Here is a 22,500-nt window from a genome sequence, read left to right on the forward strand (position 1 = left end):
CATCCGCGCAGCATGAAACTATACTTTTCGTAGAAAGAGGAACATTATCATTTCGAATGTGGAGTCCGATTCTGAGTTTCGACGCGTTATGGGCTACCGGTTTCAAAGCGTGTTTTTTTTTGTGTGTGTTTTTGCATTTCCGGAAGAGACATAGAGTCTGACTTTTGCAACCGTGAATAATTAGGTTTTGGAACCTTCTCATAGCGATTGAAGGCCGTCAACATACACTCTCTTTCAATTAGGACCTTTCCGAAAGAACGTTAAGGCAGAGATAAATACGATATTTGCCGGCGAGGTCTTGAATATACTGCAAAACCAAGGGCGCAGGCCGAGGGCAGCTTTGATAACGAATGCAGTAAGCGACTTATAAACTGAACGTTTCAAAGAGAGTTCTGTTTCCAAGCCTAATAAAAATCTGGAGCAAGACCACAAAGTGATATAGATCAATACTCTTATCTAATTCACTATTGATTTTGCCTATTTCAAAAAGCTGTTGACGTTTTCTGATTGCCGCTGAAAAATTGATCTCTTGTCCACGATATTTTCACTATGTGTCCTAAAATGTCATTGGTTATTCTAATAATATTTCGAATGTTATCGTTTCGCAAGCCAATGAAAACGCAAGGCGAACTGAATAGCCCTTTTCACGGTTAATTTTTTTTAATTTGCATTACAATGTAATCTAACGTGGATGCGAGGCAATTTCGGGTTAAAACTACAAAATAGCCCGAAATTGCCTCACATACATGCAAGATTATATTGTAATGCAAATGAGAAAAACTAACCGTGCAAAAAGGCTATTCAGGTTTACGATGCTTTGCACGGGAAGCGGTTATACAGGTAGGAGCAACCAATTGAAAGGGCAAGATTTAATCAAGCCAAGATACTGGGAATATAAAAATTAAAAAAACCCAGTCATTCCGGTCCAAAAAAGTAAAAGACAGTCCTTCCAACCCGAGGTTTTTCGTGAAGAAACGGAACATCTTATTTCTCCTTTATATGGTGACAAGACCAAGCTCTGCTCGTGCAACACACAGTATTATGGCATTAACTGTAAAATACAAAACAGTGTTCTGTCAAATCTTAGATGTCCGCTTTTTTTATTTGGGAAAAATTGTAGTGTTCTATTTGGAGGAAAATTCCGATCGTTTTGTCCTTTTAATAGACAACACTTCTTCTCCTTCCGATTATTAGTTCGGGTACCCTTTTCTACTGAGCTACAGGATGCAGCTGACGGAAATGACCCACTATACTGCTAAGACCTGAATTGTAGTATTGGAGCATTCTCCCTTTCGTAATGAAACATATGGTGAATGTTTAACTGCCAAAAGTCATGACGAGAAGTGTGTTAGGAAATCGTGCCCTCAAAACAGCTAGAACCCTTGAAGAGTTGGTCGCAACAAACGTGTCTTCGCGACCAGGACTGTTTACCTTTTAAACGCAAAGTTGACAGTTTTTTTTTACAAGCTCCCACTCAAACATACGTCAGTCCAATTACATTATTCTTTTTGAATTACGCATTTAATAGAAGGAGGAAGCTGAATTTTTATTTCTAATTTCTCAGGAGTAATTAACCGACATTATATCAAGCCAGTCACTTTTTTGGAAGTTCCTTGTGCAAAATTAAACCAATTTTTCGTCTTCGGAAATATATGAGGCTGAACAATAATTGGAGCAGATGGTAAAGAGATCAATTATGATTTTTAAGTGTTTTGGTGGTAAAGAAATCAGTAAAAAAAATAAGCCGTTGATTTTTGTTTAATTCACGAATAAATCATTGATTTCTCTTTCACACGACATCTCCCAATGACACTTTTGTTTCCTAACCGATCAAGTTTATACTTAATTGTATTCGGATCTCAATAGTCTAACTCGAGATTTCGCAAGAGTACAGGGATCTGCTGAGTGTTGCTTTTCTTTGCATGTCAGCTGACAGCTGGTTTTTAACCATTTAACTTAAAGAAATGGAAAGGAACTTTATTTCAGTGTCTAGTCTTCTAGCGCTGGAGTATTAATTGGGTACGCTGTCAACTAAAATCAACGATTAACACAAATCAAATGCTGGTTTTTGAGGTACCTTTTTTGCTGTCAAATCAATTTTTCTCTCACAAGAAAGACTTTGGTATACGATCCTAACATGCATTGGCGATATTTCCGTTTGTTCAAGAAGTGATTGATCTACTCACGTAAATACACTGAGAGAGAGTGGGTTAAAAGCAAACAAATGGGTTATTGATTGAGAAAGTACTTAATTTACCTGATGTCTCAGAAAAGGGAGCAACATTTAATATTTATAAAAGGCGGAATTTTATCAGAAAACGTTTTAGATTCAATTTCAGTTTGAAGAAAGCCTTCGTGGTTAATTTTGCGCTCAAGGTAGGTCTAGGTTTCCTCTCTTTTGGCAACGAGTTATCAATTGTGCGCCGATTTAGGCGAAATCATTGTTTTTTGCATTCACTTCAGTTTGCGAAAAGTGAGGAACTGCTAGCGACTTCATTTCGTCTATCGGGACGATTTTGACTTCACGAAATACGGCGAATTTATATACTACTACTACAGTCACAAAAGGCAGGTTTCAAACTCGTCGTATTCTTTTACCATTTAAAAAAAAACCTGTCGTGGGCAAATCTCGTTTCCTTTTTTAACAGGAAATAACCAGCAATAGCTCCAGATTATTTCGATTTTAACTAAGAATATCATCCAAAAAGTCTACTTACAAATTGGTTTACATGAATACTGCAAGACAAACACGATCTCCGTGGCAGAAATCATGATTGCGCTCTGTTATTTATCGGGACGAATAAACGAAGACAAAGGATTTTGTTATACCCCTCAACTCAAATACGTTTTTCGATTGAAGGAGATTGAACGTGTCAAGTGTCATGGGTCAAAACTCAATAACTCCCTAGGGCGAACAAAACTCACTAACTCCCTAGGGAAACAACGACTTGAACTTTCGACTCGCACGTGATCAGGTCGTGGATTTTTGAAACAGTGGCAAATTTGTAGCATTTTGCTTTAAATCCGAGTATTGTTGTTTTTTGAGTTGGGAGGTATGACAAAACACTTAATGACTGGTCTCACCCACGCCTAAAATTTTAGGTACGGTTTAGGTACGGTTTCAGGGGTGCCGTGCCCATATTTTGTGGTCGAAGCTGCTAACATCTTGATGACCAAACCCAGAGTCCCTGGGAATGAGATTGTTTTCTCTTCTCGCTGGGAGTTATGGATCAAATCCAAGATGGCGTCGAGTTCCAACAATACAATGCAATACAATACATAAAATACATACACACAGCAATGTGAGGTGGTCGGAGGAGGCCACTGCACTTCGCTGTACGTTGCCAAAACCACGTCAAACCAGGCATCAGATCACAAACGCACCCAAATACTTCTTATTCGATTCTTGGCTGGTTTACCGCGGCTAGCACGGCTTGGACAAACATTCTGCACCTCTTAACGTTGTTATAAAAAGCAGTGTATGAGTGGTTTCTTCCCTCCACTAAATATTCCTGAAAATATGTATTTCTTCGCTTTCTCATGAAAAACCAAAAGAAAAAGCACGGTTGAGTGCCTCGTGTTCTCATGTCCGCCATCTTGAAAGTAGTTAAACCGCTGACAAATGCATCGATATGCTCAACAATTTTAAAGGTGCCGTTTTTAATTCTAACGGTGCCCCCCAGAAAAATTGTGGTACCTCAAATAAAGAAAATTTTGTCGTGTGAACGGGCAATGGGTGGACCGAAAATATAGGCACGGGTTCCAAATCGGAGGGGTGCCGTGCCCAAAATGTTTGTCGTGTAAACCGGGCTAAAACTGACTGTTTCCTTTGGGGTCTGTCATTAAGTGCTTAGTATTCCTGATAAGCTGGAAGCCGACTCATTGCCTACAATTGCAGCGTATTATAGTTGATTGAAATGGTTGTATTCATTCTGCAAAGTTCAGATATCAAGACGAGCCTTTGAATACCAAACGTAAAGAGGAAAGACTAATTTTAGGATTCAACTATATTCCTAAATAGTGGCTTTGCTTAATTAATTACTTTTTGAGGATTAAACCACTGCAAAAACCGTGTACGATCAAAACTTGCTCTACGTTGGATCAAAATAGACACACTGTTTGCGTGATAAATAACCCCGCCCAACAAAAGTAAGAGAATGATGAATGAGGAATCCAAATTGAGGAACTATTACGTTATTTCGTTTGATTACTTTTATAGCGCAGTAAAATACTTAATGAATGGAAACGTTTTCGTTCTATGTCTCGTGAGAAGTGAAATAATGATAACCTGAAAATATTAAAGACATATTGGAACTGAGAATATACATACATATAACATATATATATGAAAAAAAAAACAGATCTTCTAAGCGAAAAGTCACCGAAGCTAGCGACTCAAAACTTAATAATAACAATAATAATATTTAATTTAGACTTAAAACGTTCAAAATTTTCCTCCTCCCGTATTTCACTTTAGCAGTTCCAGATATAGATACCGAGAATTTTTTCTCGAACGGGATTCCAACCAATGTACGTAGAAATTCCCTTCACACTGATGTACCAGCCCGGCCCGGGTTACACTGCTCGAAGCACACTAACCAGCGTTAAATGCCATGGAAACCTATAGGTTTTGATACCTCTTAACGAACGGTTAGCGCAAACCAAGCTTCGAGCACCCGGCCCCTACAACTAGGTATCAATGCAAGCAATCTGCCGCATAGAAAAAAATATATTGATAACAAAAGCGAATTGCTCTGGGAGTCTTAATAATCACTTTTGATATCAATTGATGTCAGTACAATTTTCCGAAGACTCTAGGTTTGAATGAGATTTCAAACTTTGAACAATCCTAATTTTAAAGACAATGAAAAGATGCAAAAACGCAAGTATGGCAATTAATTATACAGACTTCATCAGGGAGGCAAAATTGCCCTCCCGCATCTTTTTGCTGTCTTAAACGCTTTTTAATAATGTCGTGTTTTCATTGAGGCTAGAAATAAATCACGTATCAGCTTTGGCTATGAATTTAAAAAACTGCTAATAGCGGGCGTTTCGATGGGTGGTTAGCCTGGAAGAAAACTCAAAGGAACCAATGACAATTCATGAGGATCGTGCAAATGTTTGTTTATACGTGATGAGCTAAATAATCAACCAAAAGTAATTACAAAATGAGGTAACTTTCTATCGACAGTTTTTCAAGAAGAAACCCAATTCCGGTTACACTGTCTTATAAATAGAATTGAAGTATATTTTCCATTTAAATTTCCTTCCGTTAGTAATGGTAATCGTTCCATTATACTTCCATTTTCAGGCTTCAGACAAACCATACACGAATTTTGCGCCCATAAAGGTTTAATTAATGGCGACAGTTGGCTGAGGTGCTTTCCGCAAATTTGATTTTAGTCGGAAAATCATTCCGGCTGACAAAAATGAAAAATTGATGAGTTATGAGAGAAAGGGGCTGTTGATTTTAACTTTATATACGTTACTTCATTATACATAATAACTCATCAGATGCCGAAATAAAAGAAAGTACACTTGGTGCTTGAAGAGGAAAACCATTGAAGTAAAAGTTGTCACAAACTATTTAGGTAAGTGCAGTTTCAATTCGAGCTCTTCGATCAATAGTCAAAATGAGAGATATCTTTTGGCGACAGTACTCGGAATTAAATTGAATAAGTCAAGTCTTGACAAAATTTTAAAAAGAAAAAAAGCCTGAATTGAAAATAAAATGTATCAAGGAAGGACCTAGCTAGGCTAAAGATAAGAGGTCCGTGAGATATTAACTGTTTGTAGGAACTGTTTTCGTGGACTGAAGGATAGGAGATCCTTGCATTAGCAATGATACAAGCTGCAGGGGTACAAATAAAAAAATAATCAATGTGAAGAAATCTTTTAAAGCTATATAACAAGAGCCACCTGTCGTAAATTATTTTCAACTTCATTTCTGAAGAAAACCGTACTCTGTTACTGACAATTCAGTTGGTAAGTCTAGAGAAACTTTTAAAAGATATGCTTTATTGTTTGTGGGGCTACAAAAAAGTAAACTTAAGGAAGAAAATCTGGCATAGAAACTCATGAGTCGAAAGGTTTCAATAATTTAAAATATCAATCAAATAATCAGTTACCATTTCTAAGTCTAGTGAATAAGTTTTACTTCGTTTTCATTAACACATTCGCCAAAGTTTCAATTTTAATTTTTTTTTTAATATGTGGATGATCGGAAACTAGACCCAATTTGTTTCCACAAGTTGATGAAATATCCTATGTTTCTCAGCGGAAGACATTGCTTAAAAATATGAAAAAGTTTAGTCTGTCCGGCAGTTTCCAGAAATGCGTTTGGGTTCGCTTTCTCCTGTCTTTTCGTTCAAGTTTTTTGTTTTGTTTTGGTCGCGGGTTGTTCGTAAACACTGTTGTGGTTCTCTGACTCCTTTTTGAAATTTGTATTTTAATTATTATTCATTTATTGTTAAACAGAGAATGACATAGAGGTAAAAGAGTCACAACAATGTTTACGATTGGTCTACATATTTCTTACTCTTCGTTCAGCTAAGCGAAAGTTAAGCAAATGGCAGCTAATGAGATGAAACTGAGAACAAAAAAACATGCCGCTGTCCGGAAACGTTCTGCGATCTTTAATTAATCGCGTGCTGGTGGGGGTGATGCAGAACGTCAGATGGGAAAAAATTGTCTTCGATTAACGTTGCCCTAATTAAACTCTCGAATATAACTGATTCACAGACTCGATGTTTAATTCCTGTCATTGAATTTTTCAAGGAAATCAATAAGTCTAATGGTTGCCGTGACATTGCAGTTTTAATTCTCCAAGAAACAATTTGGCTTGACAGACAGACGACATACTGCTGTTTAATCATTTGCTATTTAACCACAACGTCTTTCCTTTTTGCAGGATTCAGTTGCCGGTTTGGACGTGTCTGTTTAGTAAAGAAGGCGCTTCGAATCTCTTGAAAACTGGTAGTTTTTTTTCCGAGAGCAGTCAGATCAGTATCTCTCAAAGTGGTAAGTACGTGTCATCAGACGTCATTTTTTATCCAAAGCATTTTGTGGTTCCTTGTGAACGTGATGCATCTTAAACAACGTTTTTTCGCAGGAGTGTTACATACAGATCTTCTGGTTATTTTTCGCCTGACTGTTAAATATGATATTTTGAGGATGATAACGAGGTCAGGCAATTGCTAATGTAAGGGAGTTCGTTTCACGAAAGTTCGGTTACATGTATATCAAGAGTTCCAGCGCTAACCCTCAAAACGTTACGCGGCTTTCTGTAGTCTCCGTATAGTTTCATTTTTTTGGGGTCTTGCATATCTCTAGACAACGTCAAGTTACTTTTAGTGTTCTTAAATTTGGAGTATTGAGTTTCCCGTCCCAGGTGAATCAAGTTTCAAGGAAACGAAGCAAAGTGTCACAATTAAATGAACTCTTAAAATGTGAAAGGGATTTATTTGAGTAAAACATCTTGAATGAACCAATCGTCTTTCTAGATCGTTCTGTCTTTCCATCTTTTGTCCATTTCCATTTTTTGTGAAATGTATGAAATGCGTGGGTTGAATTTCCCAAGAAAAAAACTCCCTTATGGATTAGAACACGACTTCCTTTACGAGAGACATGTTCGAAGTTCTAAATTTGTTTTTGTCCTATTAAAGAAATTTCGCAAGGGCTAGCGCATCTCAAGGAAATTTTCCAAGGGCTGCTCAGCAATTTCCTCCTTTCTCTCCCACCCACTGTCGTGGCTCATCCTGATTCCTATTGCAAAGGTCGGATTGATTCGGGGGGGGGGGGGGGGGGGCTCCCATATAAAAAGGTCCGGGGCACTCGTCGTACCGCATCAAGCGGATATATTTAATCATGTTTAAAAGTCATGTTGACCTTGAAGCCATCTTCCATCGCGGATTGTCCGTGATAAAGTTTGTAAAATCTGTTTGGTCGAAACCGAGATTGAGCCGGTTTGATAAACACATAAGGAGCACATAGTTTTCCAAAGGTATCTTGTACGTTCATCTCTTAATTTATTTGGCCTACTTGTACATAAAACTAAAACGTAGACAACATACTCATCAAAACTCTGACGTTGAATTTTGCTTTAAAAAAAGGGGTTCACCATTATTTACTGTCCTAAAACATTCCCATACAGTTGTCCAAACTCACAGTTAATATTCTCAGTTTACGACTGAAAAATGTGTTTCGAATACTACCATTCTTAGAGCAAATTTAACATTTTAAGTAAAAGGCACCTTACCTTATGGATCGTTTTCACTGTCACGCAACAAAAAAATAAAATCTAAACCGCTCAATGAAATAAGCCAAAAACTTCGAATGTTGTAGGGAACACGTTTATTAATGACCTCACCAATTCTCAGGTCCGTGCGGTACATTGTTTCTGAGTTATTACCGCTGTGCACCAATATGGTGGCCAGAAATCCACACGAACATCTGGTATTCATTTAGCGATGAAAGCGCTTACTTTTCGCTCAAGAAGATAAAATACATGTGTATGAACACATCTCCTAATGTAGGGAAATTCAAAACGCCGTATTTTCGAGAAGAAAGACGTCATGGAACTCGAAACTTGAAAAAAGATTCATTTCTAGGTCACCTTCAAACTCCGAAATCACTTTGCGGTTTTGATTTTAGAATTTGATGACGCCACTGCGAAAACCATCGTTTGTGATCATGAAAAATTAACGGCCAGTACCATTGAACACGACATCCTCATTATGAAGGGAGCGTGTATTCAACTTTGTTTACGCAAAACGAAAGGTTGTACTTTAATAAATTTTTGGGTTAACAGCTGGACACCTTCACGGTTGCAGGAGGCAGAGTGGTCGAGTGGTTAGGGCGTTGGGTTTGCATACGGCTGCTCCGGGTTCAAAGCCCGTTCTAACCTCTGGTTAGGATTTGTTTCCGGTTGTCCCGGATTCAACTCTACCACGCTTTGTAAATAGCCAACTGGTTGTCTCCTGCCAGTTGGGGTTCTTAATAATGTTTCTGTTAACTTTAAATTGTTTCTTTCACATTGTTAAAAGTGAGGCGCCTGTAAACTAGCTTGATAGCTAAGTGCACTTCCACTATAAACAAACTTACTTACATTTACTTGCTTTCGGCTCATAATAGATTTGAGGAAAAACGGACGTATACAAAACATGGACCCCAGGTCCATGGACCACCCTTGTGGACCCCTTCATGGACCCGGTCCATGGACCACCCCTGTGGACCACCCTTTATTTTGTAAAGTTACCAGCAGAGAAATCTTCGCACGAAAGAGAGAAGCGATACTCGCACTTTTGTGGACAATTTAGCTGGAGCCCATGACTACGACCTATGTCACGGCATTTAACATCTATATAGACTACGATCTATACAGACTACACCCGGTTATGACATCAAGTTAGTTTCTTGAGATTTGTCATTGAGCTCGGGCTCGGGCTCGGGCTGGGGCTGGGGCTCGGGCTCGGGCTCGGGCTCGGGCTTTTGCTCCTGCTCTCATTCTTAGCAGGAATACAGGGCTTTTGTTCGCTTATAGTTAAGGGCTACTGATTTAAGCAATTGTCTGTTATAGACACCTGTATAACATCTATTTCAAATTGGTGGCTCCAAAGAGATTCGTCTATAACCCGCAATTCAAATACACATTCATATCATTTAATTCATCGAGTCCTTCACCAGAACAAACGAGCCCAACAAATTGATGAGTGCGCCCAACCGTCCTCACATCGCAGGGGTCATGGGGTTCCACCTGAAATTTTCAGGTGTCTATGAGAGACAATTGATGAAATTGTCCAGAGGATCTCTTCTCACTCTCTATTACAGATTTTTCAGCTTTTAACATCACAAAATGAGGGGTGGTCCATGGACCGAGTCCATGAAGGGGTCCATGGACCGGGTCCACAGGGGGTGGTGTATGGACCTGGGGTCCATGTTTTGCATACGTCCGAGGAAAATCATGGCAAGCACAAATAAAAACTACACCAGACCACAACGGTTGACAAGTTCATTTTAGCCTTTCGACTTCAATACAAAACTCTTTCCTCAACCTTATTTCAAAAGACTGCTCAGCATCATCGAAGATCCCGCATCAGCGAGTCGACAACAGGTTGATTTCGGCTTTCCAAACAAATCTTGCTTTATTTTTTATCTGTTGAATTTCATAATTCTGCGGAATTTATCTTCAAGCGCCAACGGCCAAACTGCGTTTTGGCTTCCATCAAACTTTCAACGCCAACCACAGATGACGAAATCAATTGATGGGTGACTAACCCACCAATCAGCATCTTTGGTTCCTAAGGTACATTCGTATATCCAAACTTGAGGCCGATGGAAAGCTATGGAATCTGTACAAATCTTTTCACTGAAGAATTTCTAAAAACGTATCTCGAGCTGTGAAGTGAACAAAAACTCCAATTCAATTTCCGGACACGGAGTTGATCATACCGGCTATGTTCGGAAATTTGATTGATGGAAGCCAAAACGCAGTTTGGCGCTTCGCTCTTGAAGGTAAGATTCCGAAGAATTACGAAAATCTCGGTAAAGTGTCTTTACTGATGCAATATAATATCTGACGCGTGGCTTGCAAGTCTGCATTGCATCAAATTAAAGCAGAGTTGAAATTTAAACAATTCACTTTCTTGGCCTCGAGCAAAGTGCAACCACGCCGGATTATAGAAAAAAAAAAGGTATCATTTTTATTGTCATGAAGCTTTTCTTTCACCAAAATTCAGATAAACAAATTGGGGTTGAGAGTGTTTGATTATAGGAAGTTGCACGTAGGTGTCACGTAATATTCAGTCCTGCAACCCTTTTTGCCGTTTTGTTACTTGATTTGCCCACTGGTCTTTATGGCTAATTTTCAAAATTCTTTTTGCTTACTAACATTTTGTTCTTTGCATCTGTTTCCAGTAATATTAACTTCTAACCATGTCTTCACAAACAAATGGTAAGTTGGTCACCCTCTTCAATAGACCTCGTCCGGGACGAGACGGGACAGGACAAAGAAATCACGGGTAATCTTTCGCCGGTCCCGATTTTGCCGTGATTTGTTTGGCCCCTTGCTGTCTGAGTCTCCACTGAGGATAAAGTGACTATCAAGACTTGCACATCATTGTTTTTTAGATGAGTGTCCCAATCATTTGTCTCTTCATAATGGCAAGTAAATGGCCAAAAATCCTCGTGCTTGACTCGCCCCCCCCCCCCCCCCCATCGGAAACAAACGATTTGTGACTTTTCCCGCGGTTTGAGTCACCTGCGCACGGCTGCGTTTTCTTCGATCCTTGATTGCAGTTGGTTTACTTAAATTCTTTTTATAGAACGCAGACCAAGAGATTCGACTTATTGTAGAGCTGCTTTAAAAGCAGCGTTTAGCAGCAGTGCGATTGACGAACCATGTGTGAATCGGTCGAGAGAGTTTTCCTTGCAAGGCGCCTGCTTAGCCTGCATTTGCTTTGAGTCCACATTGCAATCACTTTTTCTAGTTTGATTTCACAAGCCAAAAGAGCCGCCTAAGAATAGACGTTGTTGCAGCGACTTGCGATTGCTTTCAAAATCTCGCGCCAAAAAATGCAAAACCAATGGTGACTTTACCGCCCTTTGGGCCGGCTGCACGCACTTTCTCTGCGTTATGATTGGTTCGGTTTGGTTGTTTATCTAGGATCATTGGGATTGGCTAATTGAACTAAATTTCCAGAGGACATTTAATCTAATATAATTTGACATATAGCAATTCTTTATTTCCGGCTTTTGTTTTTAGTTACTCTTTCAGACACCGACAACAACCCCGGGACGCCAGTCAAAACAGCAGCAATTGTCCTGTATTCTTTTATCATAACTATAGCATTGGCTGGGAACATTTTTGTGATCTACATACTCTACAGAAAAATCAAAACTAGACGCTTAACAAGTTTTATGTACGTGAACCTGGCGGTGGCTGATTTGCTAGTAACTTGCTTTGCCATGCCTCACCAATTGCAGGCCATTCTCATGGACAACAGATGGTTTGGTGGAGCCTTCGGCGATTTTCTTGCCAAGTTTGTAGCTTTTACATTCTTCGTTGCGGTCATGGCGTCCGTCTATTCCTTGACTACTATCGCGTTTGACTCCTTTTTCAGCATTGTACTTTCCCTGCGACAATTTCCGCGGTTTCGGAACCAAAAAATCCTCGTACCGAGTATCTGGCTTTTTTCGATGTGCGCCATGTCCCCTTGGCTACTCATAATTAAAGTTCGCAATCCAACGGGACAATTCTTTCAAATTCAACAAGAATTTTCGCAGTTTGGCGATAAGAACTCAGTCATGAGAGGTGTTTATCTCTATGTTGTAGCCATAATCTATGTATTCCCTTTGGCTATCATGAGCTTTCTTTACGGATGTATTTGCCAAAAACTGCGTTCACACAAAATTCCGGGTGCGTCTGTAAGCCATGACGAAGCGCGCCTACGTATGAACAAAACAAAACGGCAAATGATCAAGACGTCTATTGCTATTGTAATTGCGTTCGCACTGTGTTGGCTTCCAACACATATCTGTCACGTGATGTTTGCCGTCGATCGTGTATGGGCGTTTAGAAAGTTTCCCTTTTTCCACTACTTCATGTTGGTGAGTTTCTGGTGTGGACACGCCAATAGCGCGGTCAACCCCTGGATGTTGATCTACTTCAAGAAGCGGTTTCGCGCGGAGTTTGGTAAAATGGTCACTCTTCCGTTTTCGCGCATGTCTACGACAAGCCACTTTAACTTCCGGGAGACATCCACAAAACGGCCTTCATCTAAGGCGGTGACATTAACAGATTTTTGTCAAGTTACAAGCTCTTTATAAACTATACTGGATACTTGCCATAATTTTAAGAAAGTAAGAAAGGAGAACGCTTATGACAGTTACAACGTCTCCTTCGCAGTAGTAATTCGCAACGCAGTCACGCAACCTGTCACGTGCATAGCCGCCACGCAACGCTTGGGACGCCGAAGAAGTCACCTCAAAATATAACTTTGCAATATAGTAAGTCTTTGGCGATTTTTCCATCTCCTTCACGTCGTACAATGTGGGCGAAGTATTCTAAAAATCAATTAGTACGAGCGGTTTCAGAGTAAAAATAGAGGATGGAAGGATCACATTGGTGCGCTCGCGTTGTCGTCAAAACCTTAAAAGGGACCTTAATCAAGGGTGACGGTCACGAAAACGTCGCCTAAAAATATGAGGGAATTTAACGATCTACTACGGCGACGGCCGGCGACGAAAACGTCACTTTAAAATGTTTCCAGTTCTTACTGTCGGCTTCGATGACCTTTAAACACCAGCGAGATTAAGTAGATAGCGATGAAGATAACGAGAGCCTCTTCTTAAAATCATCATTTTTGCCATTCCAAGTCGTTTGGCATGGTGTGTGTGTGCGCGTGTGTATCAACTTTCCAGGATTAAACTGTGTATGAAGGGCGTGGATACTGAAAAGTTTATCGTTGGGTACTTATGTCGCCACCAACAACGACAACGCCCTAAAACAGTAAGGATGGCTGGGTTTTCACGACAGCCGTTGTCTCGCTTAACCTTCCTTAAATTGGTTTGTTTGCAGACTTCGTTAAGCGACTTTAAAATGATACGTGTTTTCACGGGTACGGTTTAATGAAGAGGGAGCACGTGCCAATACAATAACAATAATAATAATAATAATAATGGCACGCCTGTACTATTTCCCATTTGAACAACCGCAAGCCACTCCTCATTGGCCGAAAGTAATTGCCAACTCGCTTAAGCTACCTTGGTTTGGTGGCTTAAATTTAATGAGAATGCCATTGAATTTTGCCGTCTCGCTTAACATTAAGCGAGTTGAAAAAGCAACTATTTTCACCCGATTTCCGGTTGTCAGTTGCTAAGCGACCTTAAAAACCGCTGGTGAAAACACGGCCATTATTGGCTAAATGATAAAATATTACTGCGCTGCACGTGCGACACGCATTTTTGTACATTTTTCTCCCGTACTGAGCACGTGATCAGATTTCAGAATTGTGACAACGTGTGCATACGGCTGTGAATCTTTCATTCGAGCTCTTTTTACTTAAAATCCGTTCGTATCAATCCAGTTATAGGATAGTCCGCCCATGTTGTACAACATGGAAAAGATGGAATGATTGTGAAATGTTGAAACGCTTTCGTCGACAGAACGCCAAAGAAACGTACTGTGGAACCCTGTCAACCGGCCTAAAAAAAATGGCCGTATTACCGGGGTAGGGTGAAATTCATGGCTATGGGGCCGTAGCATTTTTCTCTTTAATGAACAACGGGAATGTACGTAGTAATTGAATAACATACTTGAAACTTCGCTCAGTAGGTAAAACGCTTAAAATTGTTAAGTGTACCGCACGTTCTGAGCCTAAAATCAAAACAAGAACAGGCCCTGCTTACTTTGCTTCTAAAAAACGGAAGCCGCCAAAATTACCGAACCGAAAGACTTGATGAAAGCACAATGACTTAATCCCTTCGCGATTTGCCTTACTGGGTGTTACAGTAGTGTCAAGATCATGTTTGTGATGAAAACAGGGAGGAGTGTTGCTGACAGTACTTTGTAAAGTAAATCGGCTGTTCGATTACCGTGTCACAGTAGTTTCTAAAATTTAGCGCGAGTGGCAGCATTAACGGGGTGAAATTATAGAGGATTCTACTGTTTGCGATTTAAAATTGTGGCCGTTGGCCGTATTAACGGGTGACCGCATTAAAGAGAGTTTTGCTATAAGAGAAAGGAGGGCCGTTTTGCTGGGTCAAAAAAAAGTGGTCGCAATAACGAAGTGATGGCCGTGAGGCGGGGTTCCACTGTGCACAGCTATTGTTTTGTTCCGTGAAGTAGGGATTTTTAGATCTGCGACGGCCACGTCGCGTCGACGAAAACGTCACTTCAAATATAACTTTGCGAAATCGTAAGTCTTTGGCGATTATTCCATCTCGTTCAAGTAGTACAATGTTGGCGAAGAATCCTAAAAATAAATTAGTACGAGCGGTTTCGGAGTAAAAATAGAAGATGATACTGTTGTTTTGTGACGTTCTCGTTAACGACCGCCATGGCTACAGGAGTTGGCTGGCTGGGAAGGGTTTCAACATGATAAAAGCCGCTGGCTGGCGCCCACAGCGAAATGTATACCTTCCTGGCTGGGAAAAGGCCTCAAAATAATGGATGCTGGATATTTATTTCCCAGGGTAGTTAAATATTAACCAAAAATGCCTTAATGGATGCCCACATATCGTGTAAGTCAATAGCAGATGAATTCAGAAAAAGTGTTCGTTGGGTACTCCTGTGGCTACTTACTTAAACCAGAACTTTCTTACTTAACGTCCCTGATATCATGAACAGTAACTCAAGCTAGATTGGCGTTTTGCTCGATAAAACGTTTCCATGATGCAATTGAAATGTTCATACGTAGAATAAATGAAAGCAAGAAATTCGAGACAACACAGGATAAATGCAAATTACTTTCAGTTGAGAAAAGATAACTTTAGATGTTGTACAAAAGAGATGAAGTAATTTTATTTAAATATGTTGATCAATTTACTCCGTTGTTTTACAACTAGCTGTTCTCAGACAATAGGAATTTAGGGTTTTCGCCCAATAAAACTGCTTCTATTCCTGGTTTGCATTTGAGCTGGTTCTTCAAGTTGGAATCTCTTTGTGTCTGCCGCTGGTCTATCTTTTCTACGTCGACTGATTTGGAACGAGTTTTAGACGCGAAGCCACCTCTTGAATCGTCACGTGATCTTTTTAAAAGATTGCGTGACAGACCGAAGAATGTTACGCGCACCGTAAAGAAACTTTAAAGGCATCGACTTTCCGGTCACCCTTTAATAACCGCGATTGGTCTCAGCTTGATGGCCTTTTCGCTGATCCCTGCATCGTGACCTGAAAAAAAAAAGTGACAAGAATTTTCAGTTGAAAGCGAGTCACCCGCAGCATCCGAACTACTCCATGCAACGTGACGTTACATCAGAACTCTATTGCTGACATCACGTTAGAAACCTTACTAAATATCTCTAGTGCTCTATCACATCGAAATTTCAGTATTTTATGCAGGAAATTAAGCGGAGAGCGAGCATTCAGTTGTTTTCATTCACAAACTGAGTCTCTTGCTGACCCGTCGGTAAATAAGTATAGGCAATCATATGATTTCGAGTAAATAAGCGGGAGTAGATGTTTCAAACTAACAAAATCATTCAACAGCAAACTTGGAAACTTTGTAATTTGAACTTCTCTTAAAATACACGAGATCTTTTTGAGATGGACAATAGATTTCTATTTTAGCCAATCAGAAATGAGTCATTTTTTCGTGTATATTATTATCATTATTACTATTCATGGAGTTCTCCCAGGGGAAAGGAGGGGGGGGAAGGTCCTTGTTCCCTTTAAAAATTTGGTTGTGTTCCCTTGTCCCCGAAATTACTTCAAAACTTGTTCGCAACTTTTTGATCCCTAAAATGATTTATATTCCCTTGTTCCCTAAGATATTGTGTCGTTGTTCCCCTGTTCCCCAGTTCAAATTAGGCACCTTCCCTTGTTCTCCAAAACCACTGGGAGGGTTTCATTAATGGCATTAACTCATTTTTTTGAAAAGTACTCACAAGTGTTGACGACATCGGTTACATTTTTGTATGATTCAGGAGCCTGGGAACAAAAAAAAAGATAATCGAGGAATGATTCAGAAAAAAAATCTGCAAGGATTGCAGACTTTTTAACAGGGTTTTAAACAAGTAACAGTGGGTTTGCGATGAAAGAAGGATTACAACGCTCACTGTCGATCCTCTCTGCAAGTTTGAAGATATAGCAAGATGCCGTCTCAAGCGCGCTAGCAACAATTGTTTTCGTTTGTCTGAAGTTGATATTAATGTATTAAAGTTCACGCTTTCCGACACGTGATGAAAAGTCAGGTAAACCAAACAGGCTTTGTCGGTGACCCGAAATCTTTATCATGGATAAGAGAAGAGTGGTTGAACCATAAGGAAGGAAGTTCCTCTTTAACAATAGGAAAAAGCTAAGACTCAAAGGATTGTTATTGTTTTTAACCTGAGGAAGCTCATGAAATCTCGGTTAGTAACAATCACTACAATAGTTTTGATGAGCCAATTTCAAAAAATGACATTTGACCCACTTTGACTCATTACAAGGTTCAACAAATAGTCTAATCACTTTTTGCTGTTTGAACGAGAATGTTCAAGTGCAATACGTTTTATACACGATTCTGATTGTGTTCCAGATTATCCTTTTAGGAACTTGCAAGGTGTTGAAGAACTTCGTGTCCCCTATGTAGGGGCCCAGTTAGTGGGGTTGTGTCTAGTCTGCATTTCAAATCTTGAGAATTGTGTGTCGCTGTTGGAATGTTGTACAACACCTCTGCAAAGCTGTTCCTGGTTTACACTAGCTGCCTTGTCATCAACACTTTTCCAATTGGCAACGTGGTGGGTGTTGCTGGTTGTCTGAAACCACCTGCCCTGCTTGTTCAAATTGGCATTTACTGAAGCAAAATGTGAATGTTATCTTTGTCTAAGTGTATCGTTCAAAAGAAAACACAAGCAAAAGTCGGAAAGGCCAAATTTCGCCTGTCTCAGTGTATCAGATCAATTTTTAAGGTTCTGAATTTTGTGCAGTAGCTAAAACATTTAAAACAGCCTCTAAAGCATTCAAATCAAAGCCAGTTTCAGAACTTAATCATTCAAAATGTGTGATGTTGTGTCATTTTCCAATAAACTACTGGAGGTTTGGATTGAGATACTGCCTAATAGTAAAGCTAGGAGTTCAAGCCAGGATCCCAGCCAGGATCTTTCGTCAAGATTTCCAATCCTCATTCTGGTGACCTAATTACTAAAATGAGTGTTTAATCCTAATCACTAAAACGAGTGCTTAGACCTAATCGCTAAAATGAGTGCTTAAACGCAATCACTAAAATAGGCGCGTAGATCTAATCACTAAAATGGGAGCGTAGACCTAATCACGAAAATGAGCCCTTAGTCCTCATCACTATCATGAGTGCGTAGACCTTCATTGTAATCACTAAAATGGGCACGTAGACCTAATAATTACTAAAAGGAACTTGTAGACCTACTCACTAAAATGACTGCTTAGACCTGGATTTCACAAGATACTGGCTTGGATCCTGGCCCCAAATCCTGCTCTGAATCATAGCTCGAGATCCTGGCCTGACGTTTAGGTACCTGAGTTTACATTATGTTTCGCCGGTATGATCTCCAAATAAAGCTCTTTTCCAAACCCGCAATCAAACCTCTTAAAACTGGTCCCGATGAAGGCTTGGAGCCGGCCAAAAAAACAAACTCCCGTAATGTCAAAATATTAATTAATATTTATTGGCTGATACTGCATACTAATTACTTATTGAAGGCAGTCAGGCATTGGCATTTGAAAAGATTCCCCCGCATTAGCCTCTATTGCAAGCTAGTTCCTGTCCAATACTGAGAATACGAATATAGTCTATTGTATCATTCATTTTTGATTTTGCGGCGTTAACTTTGAGCAGTGAGTTGCAACAGAGTTGGCAGTTTCAAACTGAGTCCACTTCAAGAAAAACTTACTTCCATTTCTCATTGGTAAATTTGAAAGCGTTATGCACGATAGATTGAGGAAAAGAAAGACCCTAGATTATATTCACCGTTGCTCGAAACAGTACTCTGCACTGACATTTTGTCATTTCCTCTCCAAATAATAAAAATGATATACTATAATGGCTCGGTCGGTACCGTGTATCTGTCTGACAACAACATGTTTTCAATTAAAATTATGGCTTTTAACAAAAAGCATGCCATTAAGCGTGGATCATTTTAATTTTTTTTAATTCGGTTCAACCCATCTTAATCTGTGAGGAATAAGCGATTTTTCACGGTTGTTTCGACTCCTTGTTTACCTTTTGGTGACAATTGAAAACTGAACTATAAGGTAATATGACAAGTAACTTCGCGGAAAGAAAACAGCTGAAAACAAACGAAAACTATCTATATGATTTTGCTGCATATATGCAAGTCGACCGCTCGCTGAGCCTGTTTGTTTCGGTTAAGAGTTTTTCTCCAGGATCACCTGAGGTGGACATTACATTTCAAAAACAGAAAAAGGTATATTTTGTATTACTAGAGATTACTAGAACTCGTGAGCGAATCGAAACAGTCGTGCTTGTCTTATAATACGTTTTCCGAAGTTAAAGTACTTTTAAGTTTTATATGAAAAAGGAAAGGAACTTGACTTATTATAAGTGTGTAGTGGTTCTAGCGCTGGAGCACTAATTGGGACATTGTAAACTGAATTTAACAATAAAATCAAGTCAAGTGTTGGTTTTTTTGAGGAAAGGGGAAACCGGAGGACCCGGAGAAAAACCTCTCGGTGCAGAATAGAGAACCAACAAACTCATCCCAAATGTGACGCCGAGTCTGAAAATGGAAGCAGGGCCACATTGGTGGTAGCCTGTTCCAGGCTCTCAGATAGTCGAGAAAACGAAACGAACTGCGTGTGAAAAGCAAGTGGGGGGCAAGCCCCCACTCGCTTTTCACACGCAGTTCGTTTCGTTTTCTCGACTATCTGAGAGCCTGGACCAGGCTACATTGGTGGCAGGCGAGTACTCTCACCACTGCGCCATCCCTGCGCTCTATTTTACACTCTCGTGTCCTTCATTATAAAATCTAATAGTTTTTAGGTGTTACGTTGAACTACCAACTCTACGTACTTAGCGCGGAAAAGGGGAAAATCTCAATACACTCTCGCCGATGATGCCGACTTTGCATCCATTTCTTTACAACGCAAAACTGCTCGGTTCAAGTTCTACTGACTACAACTCAACTACACAATCTATAACAACCAAATCACATGAAGAGCAAATTCAACCCCTTTTAATTTATAGCGCGCGCGCCAGTAGCCATGTGTGACTGAGTAAAGCCCTCCTTTTCCTCAGTTAACACAGCGCTATTTCTCAGTGCAAAACGAAAGGCTTTCTGGTGGTCCCACTTTTAATTTATAGCGCGCCAGTAGCCATGTGTGACTGAGTAAAGCCCTCCTTTTCCTCAGTTAACACAGCGCTATTTCTCAGTGCAAAACGAAAGGCTTTCTAGTGGTCCGTAAATTAAAACTTAACGGGAAAAGACGACTCTAACTGACATCGCTCGCCACATGCAAACAGTTGGGAACTTCGGACCTGACCACAAGGTAGACGATTTCGTAAAGAGGCATGAAATTTAAAATTGGGAAGACCATCGCAGGAAACTAAAGCAATTGCAAAGGAAGCTCGAAAACATTTAGGCTTAAATGAGATTAGGGGCCGTGGAGTACGTTTGATAGTGGGCAGCCCCTAGGGATTCGAACTCATGACCGTGCGATTAAGCTGCACTTGCTGTACCAACTGAGCCATGAAGCCAGTTTGGAGCTAGTCGCTTGCGAGGTCAAGTTTATCTCGTACCAGGTGAAGTTAAACGAAATGATGCTTTATAATATTTTATAAATTTTTCATGTATTCTCAAAAAGTCGTCCAGAAAAGAACCTTGGAACAGGGCTTACAAACCTTTCATTTTCTATTTTTTACTCTGAAACCGCTAGTACCAAATTTATATTTAAAGAAAATACTTAAACCACAATGTACGATGTAAACGATATGGAATAAATCGCGTAAGAATTACTATACTGCCAAATTATATTTTGAGGGCCAGTTTTCGTAGACGTCGCCGAGATCTTCAAGTTCCTGTTTTGAAAATGAATGCAGCCAGGTGTAAGGGAAGTTTTAATTAAACCAACAAAAATTATTATTATATATTGGTGTCACCAGCTCGATTTTGATTGGCTATAAGCACGCAGCTAATTCTTGCTTGCTCTGTTTCTCTTACGTCATACCTACAAACAATAGATTTTATACATGTAGAATTGACGTCATACCTACAGACAATAGTTTTACGCATGCAGAAGTTTTGTCATGGCGGAGCTCAGCTCAGGAATATGCATAATAAAAAAATTATTGAATTCGGTTTTCGCATGTTAGCGATAATTATCAAGGCCTCAGTCCCCAAAAAAAGACATACTCGTACTAGGTCACCTTTAAATGCCATGTAATAACAATTACTTCGTGAGGTTCACTACAGAATTGACATGATATTCAAACCGCGGGCAGATGTAGTGAAAACTATTACTAGTAATTAAGCAAATGACTCACATCCAAACTTTAGAGGGCCAAAAAAAGAGAAAAGGCAAGAAAACATTTGTTCCATGAAGCAAAAGTAATTTCTGCTTTGGGTGACCACCAATCATGTTTGGTGTGGTCACAAAAAGTCACGTACCACTTTGTCTTCTGACACAATTTCATTGGCTTTATGAAAAAGAGTACTTCTATAACGCTTCACCATGCAGCCGAGACGAATGTGCTGACTCCAGCAGGCTGTATTTCCATATTTGAAAAGATCTGTTCTGCCTTAGGAGTATGGTGTGAGTCAGCTCACGGGACACTTTTCTCTGAACCGCCATGCATGCGAGTTGAAGCATACAAGCCGGAGGATGGCGGTTCAGAGAAAAGTGTTGGCGAGCTGACTCGCACCAAACTACTGCCTTATGCCGCATGCATTTAAAAAGTTTCCTTCGCAATGATCTCAAGGCAAGCAACATTGTCCGCAAAAAAAGCTCCAACCATGTTATGATCGATTTTGGGTAGAGCGTTAAGCCATAATTGGTTTGGGCTCAAACTAGGAAAGCCTGTGGTTAATTCAGCACTAAACGCTATTTAGCCCCCGAAGTAAGAAGTGAATGCCGTTACAGCTTTGCCAGTGACATTTTTTTTTATCGAAACGAATGCTAAAGGCGGTATCCTCCCGGGTATTCTGAACGGTGGGATCTTATCGAAGAGTCCGAACACTGGTAAAAGATTCTACTACATTAACCGAAAGGCCTTGGGAGAGACCTAGCCCAGAAATTTTTACGAATGCAATTTCTGAAGTAAGATTTTAGGATCGGAAATCAAAGTACATAGTTCCGAGGTAAGCAGCGAAAGGAAGTGCGAATTGTCCTAAAATTCGGTGCACGTTTTATCTAGCATCGGTCTACCGTGTAGCAAATTGAATTGATACCCATGCACAGTTTTAGAGATATCTTTGAGTGATTGATTAGTTAATAATCAATAAAAAGGAACAAATCCACGAAAAAGGAATCACCAAAAGATTTTCAGCGCTTCTTGGTTAATAATTTGAGGGGCTTTATCATAATGAGACAATTAACCATCAAGAACAGGTTCATTCTTCAATAATCCGGCATGTGTGAAATAAGCGAGTTCAGAGTTTCAAAAAAACTGCGCGCGTCGGGATACAAGGCGAGCACATTAAAAAAAAAGAGAGAAAATATTTCTAATGCATATTCTTGCAACAATTTTACGATCACAAAAATGATACTTATATACTAGTTTTTAGCTTACTTCCACTTCAGGAGTGAAAGAAATCCACGGCTTTCTATGTTCTCTCCCTGGTTAGTTCCTGTTCGATTCCTTTACACTT

At 39.8% G+C, this 22,500-nt stretch overlaps 1 protein-coding gene across 4 annotated transcripts in view; it reads left to right on the forward strand.

Moving 5' to 3' along the window:
- Window positions 1–15,629, forward strand: part of LOC138011269 (neuromedin-K receptor-like) — a 42,262-nt gene extending 26,633 nt beyond the window's left edge. For 2 of the 4 annotated variants that reach the window (XM_068858223.1, XM_068858222.1), the window contains 3 exons: window positions 6,911–7,020; window positions 10,915–10,951; window positions 11,762–15,629. In XM_068858223.1, the coding sequence (XP_068714324.1) occupies window positions 10,933–10,951; window positions 11,762–12,825 (1,083 nt within the window). In that variant the 5' untranslated portion in view covers window positions 6,911–7,020; window positions 10,915–10,932 and the 3' untranslated portion in view covers window positions 12,826–15,629. Of the gene's footprint in view, window positions 1–2,274; window positions 2,377–5,514; window positions 5,592–6,910; window positions 7,021–10,914; window positions 10,952–11,761 lie in introns of those variants that run through there. The other 2 variants (XM_068858220.1, XM_068858221.1) reach the window with 2 other exon arrangements.
- The last annotated feature ends 6,871 nt before the right edge of the window (window positions 15,630–22,500 follow it).

Source organism: Montipora foliosa, chromosome 7 (genome assembly GCF_036669935.1).
Source record: "Montipora foliosa isolate CH-2021 chromosome 7, ASM3666993v2, whole genome shotgun sequence".
Classification (NCBI taxonomy): domain Eukaryota; kingdom Metazoa; phylum Cnidaria; class Anthozoa; order Scleractinia; family Acroporidae; genus Montipora; species Montipora foliosa.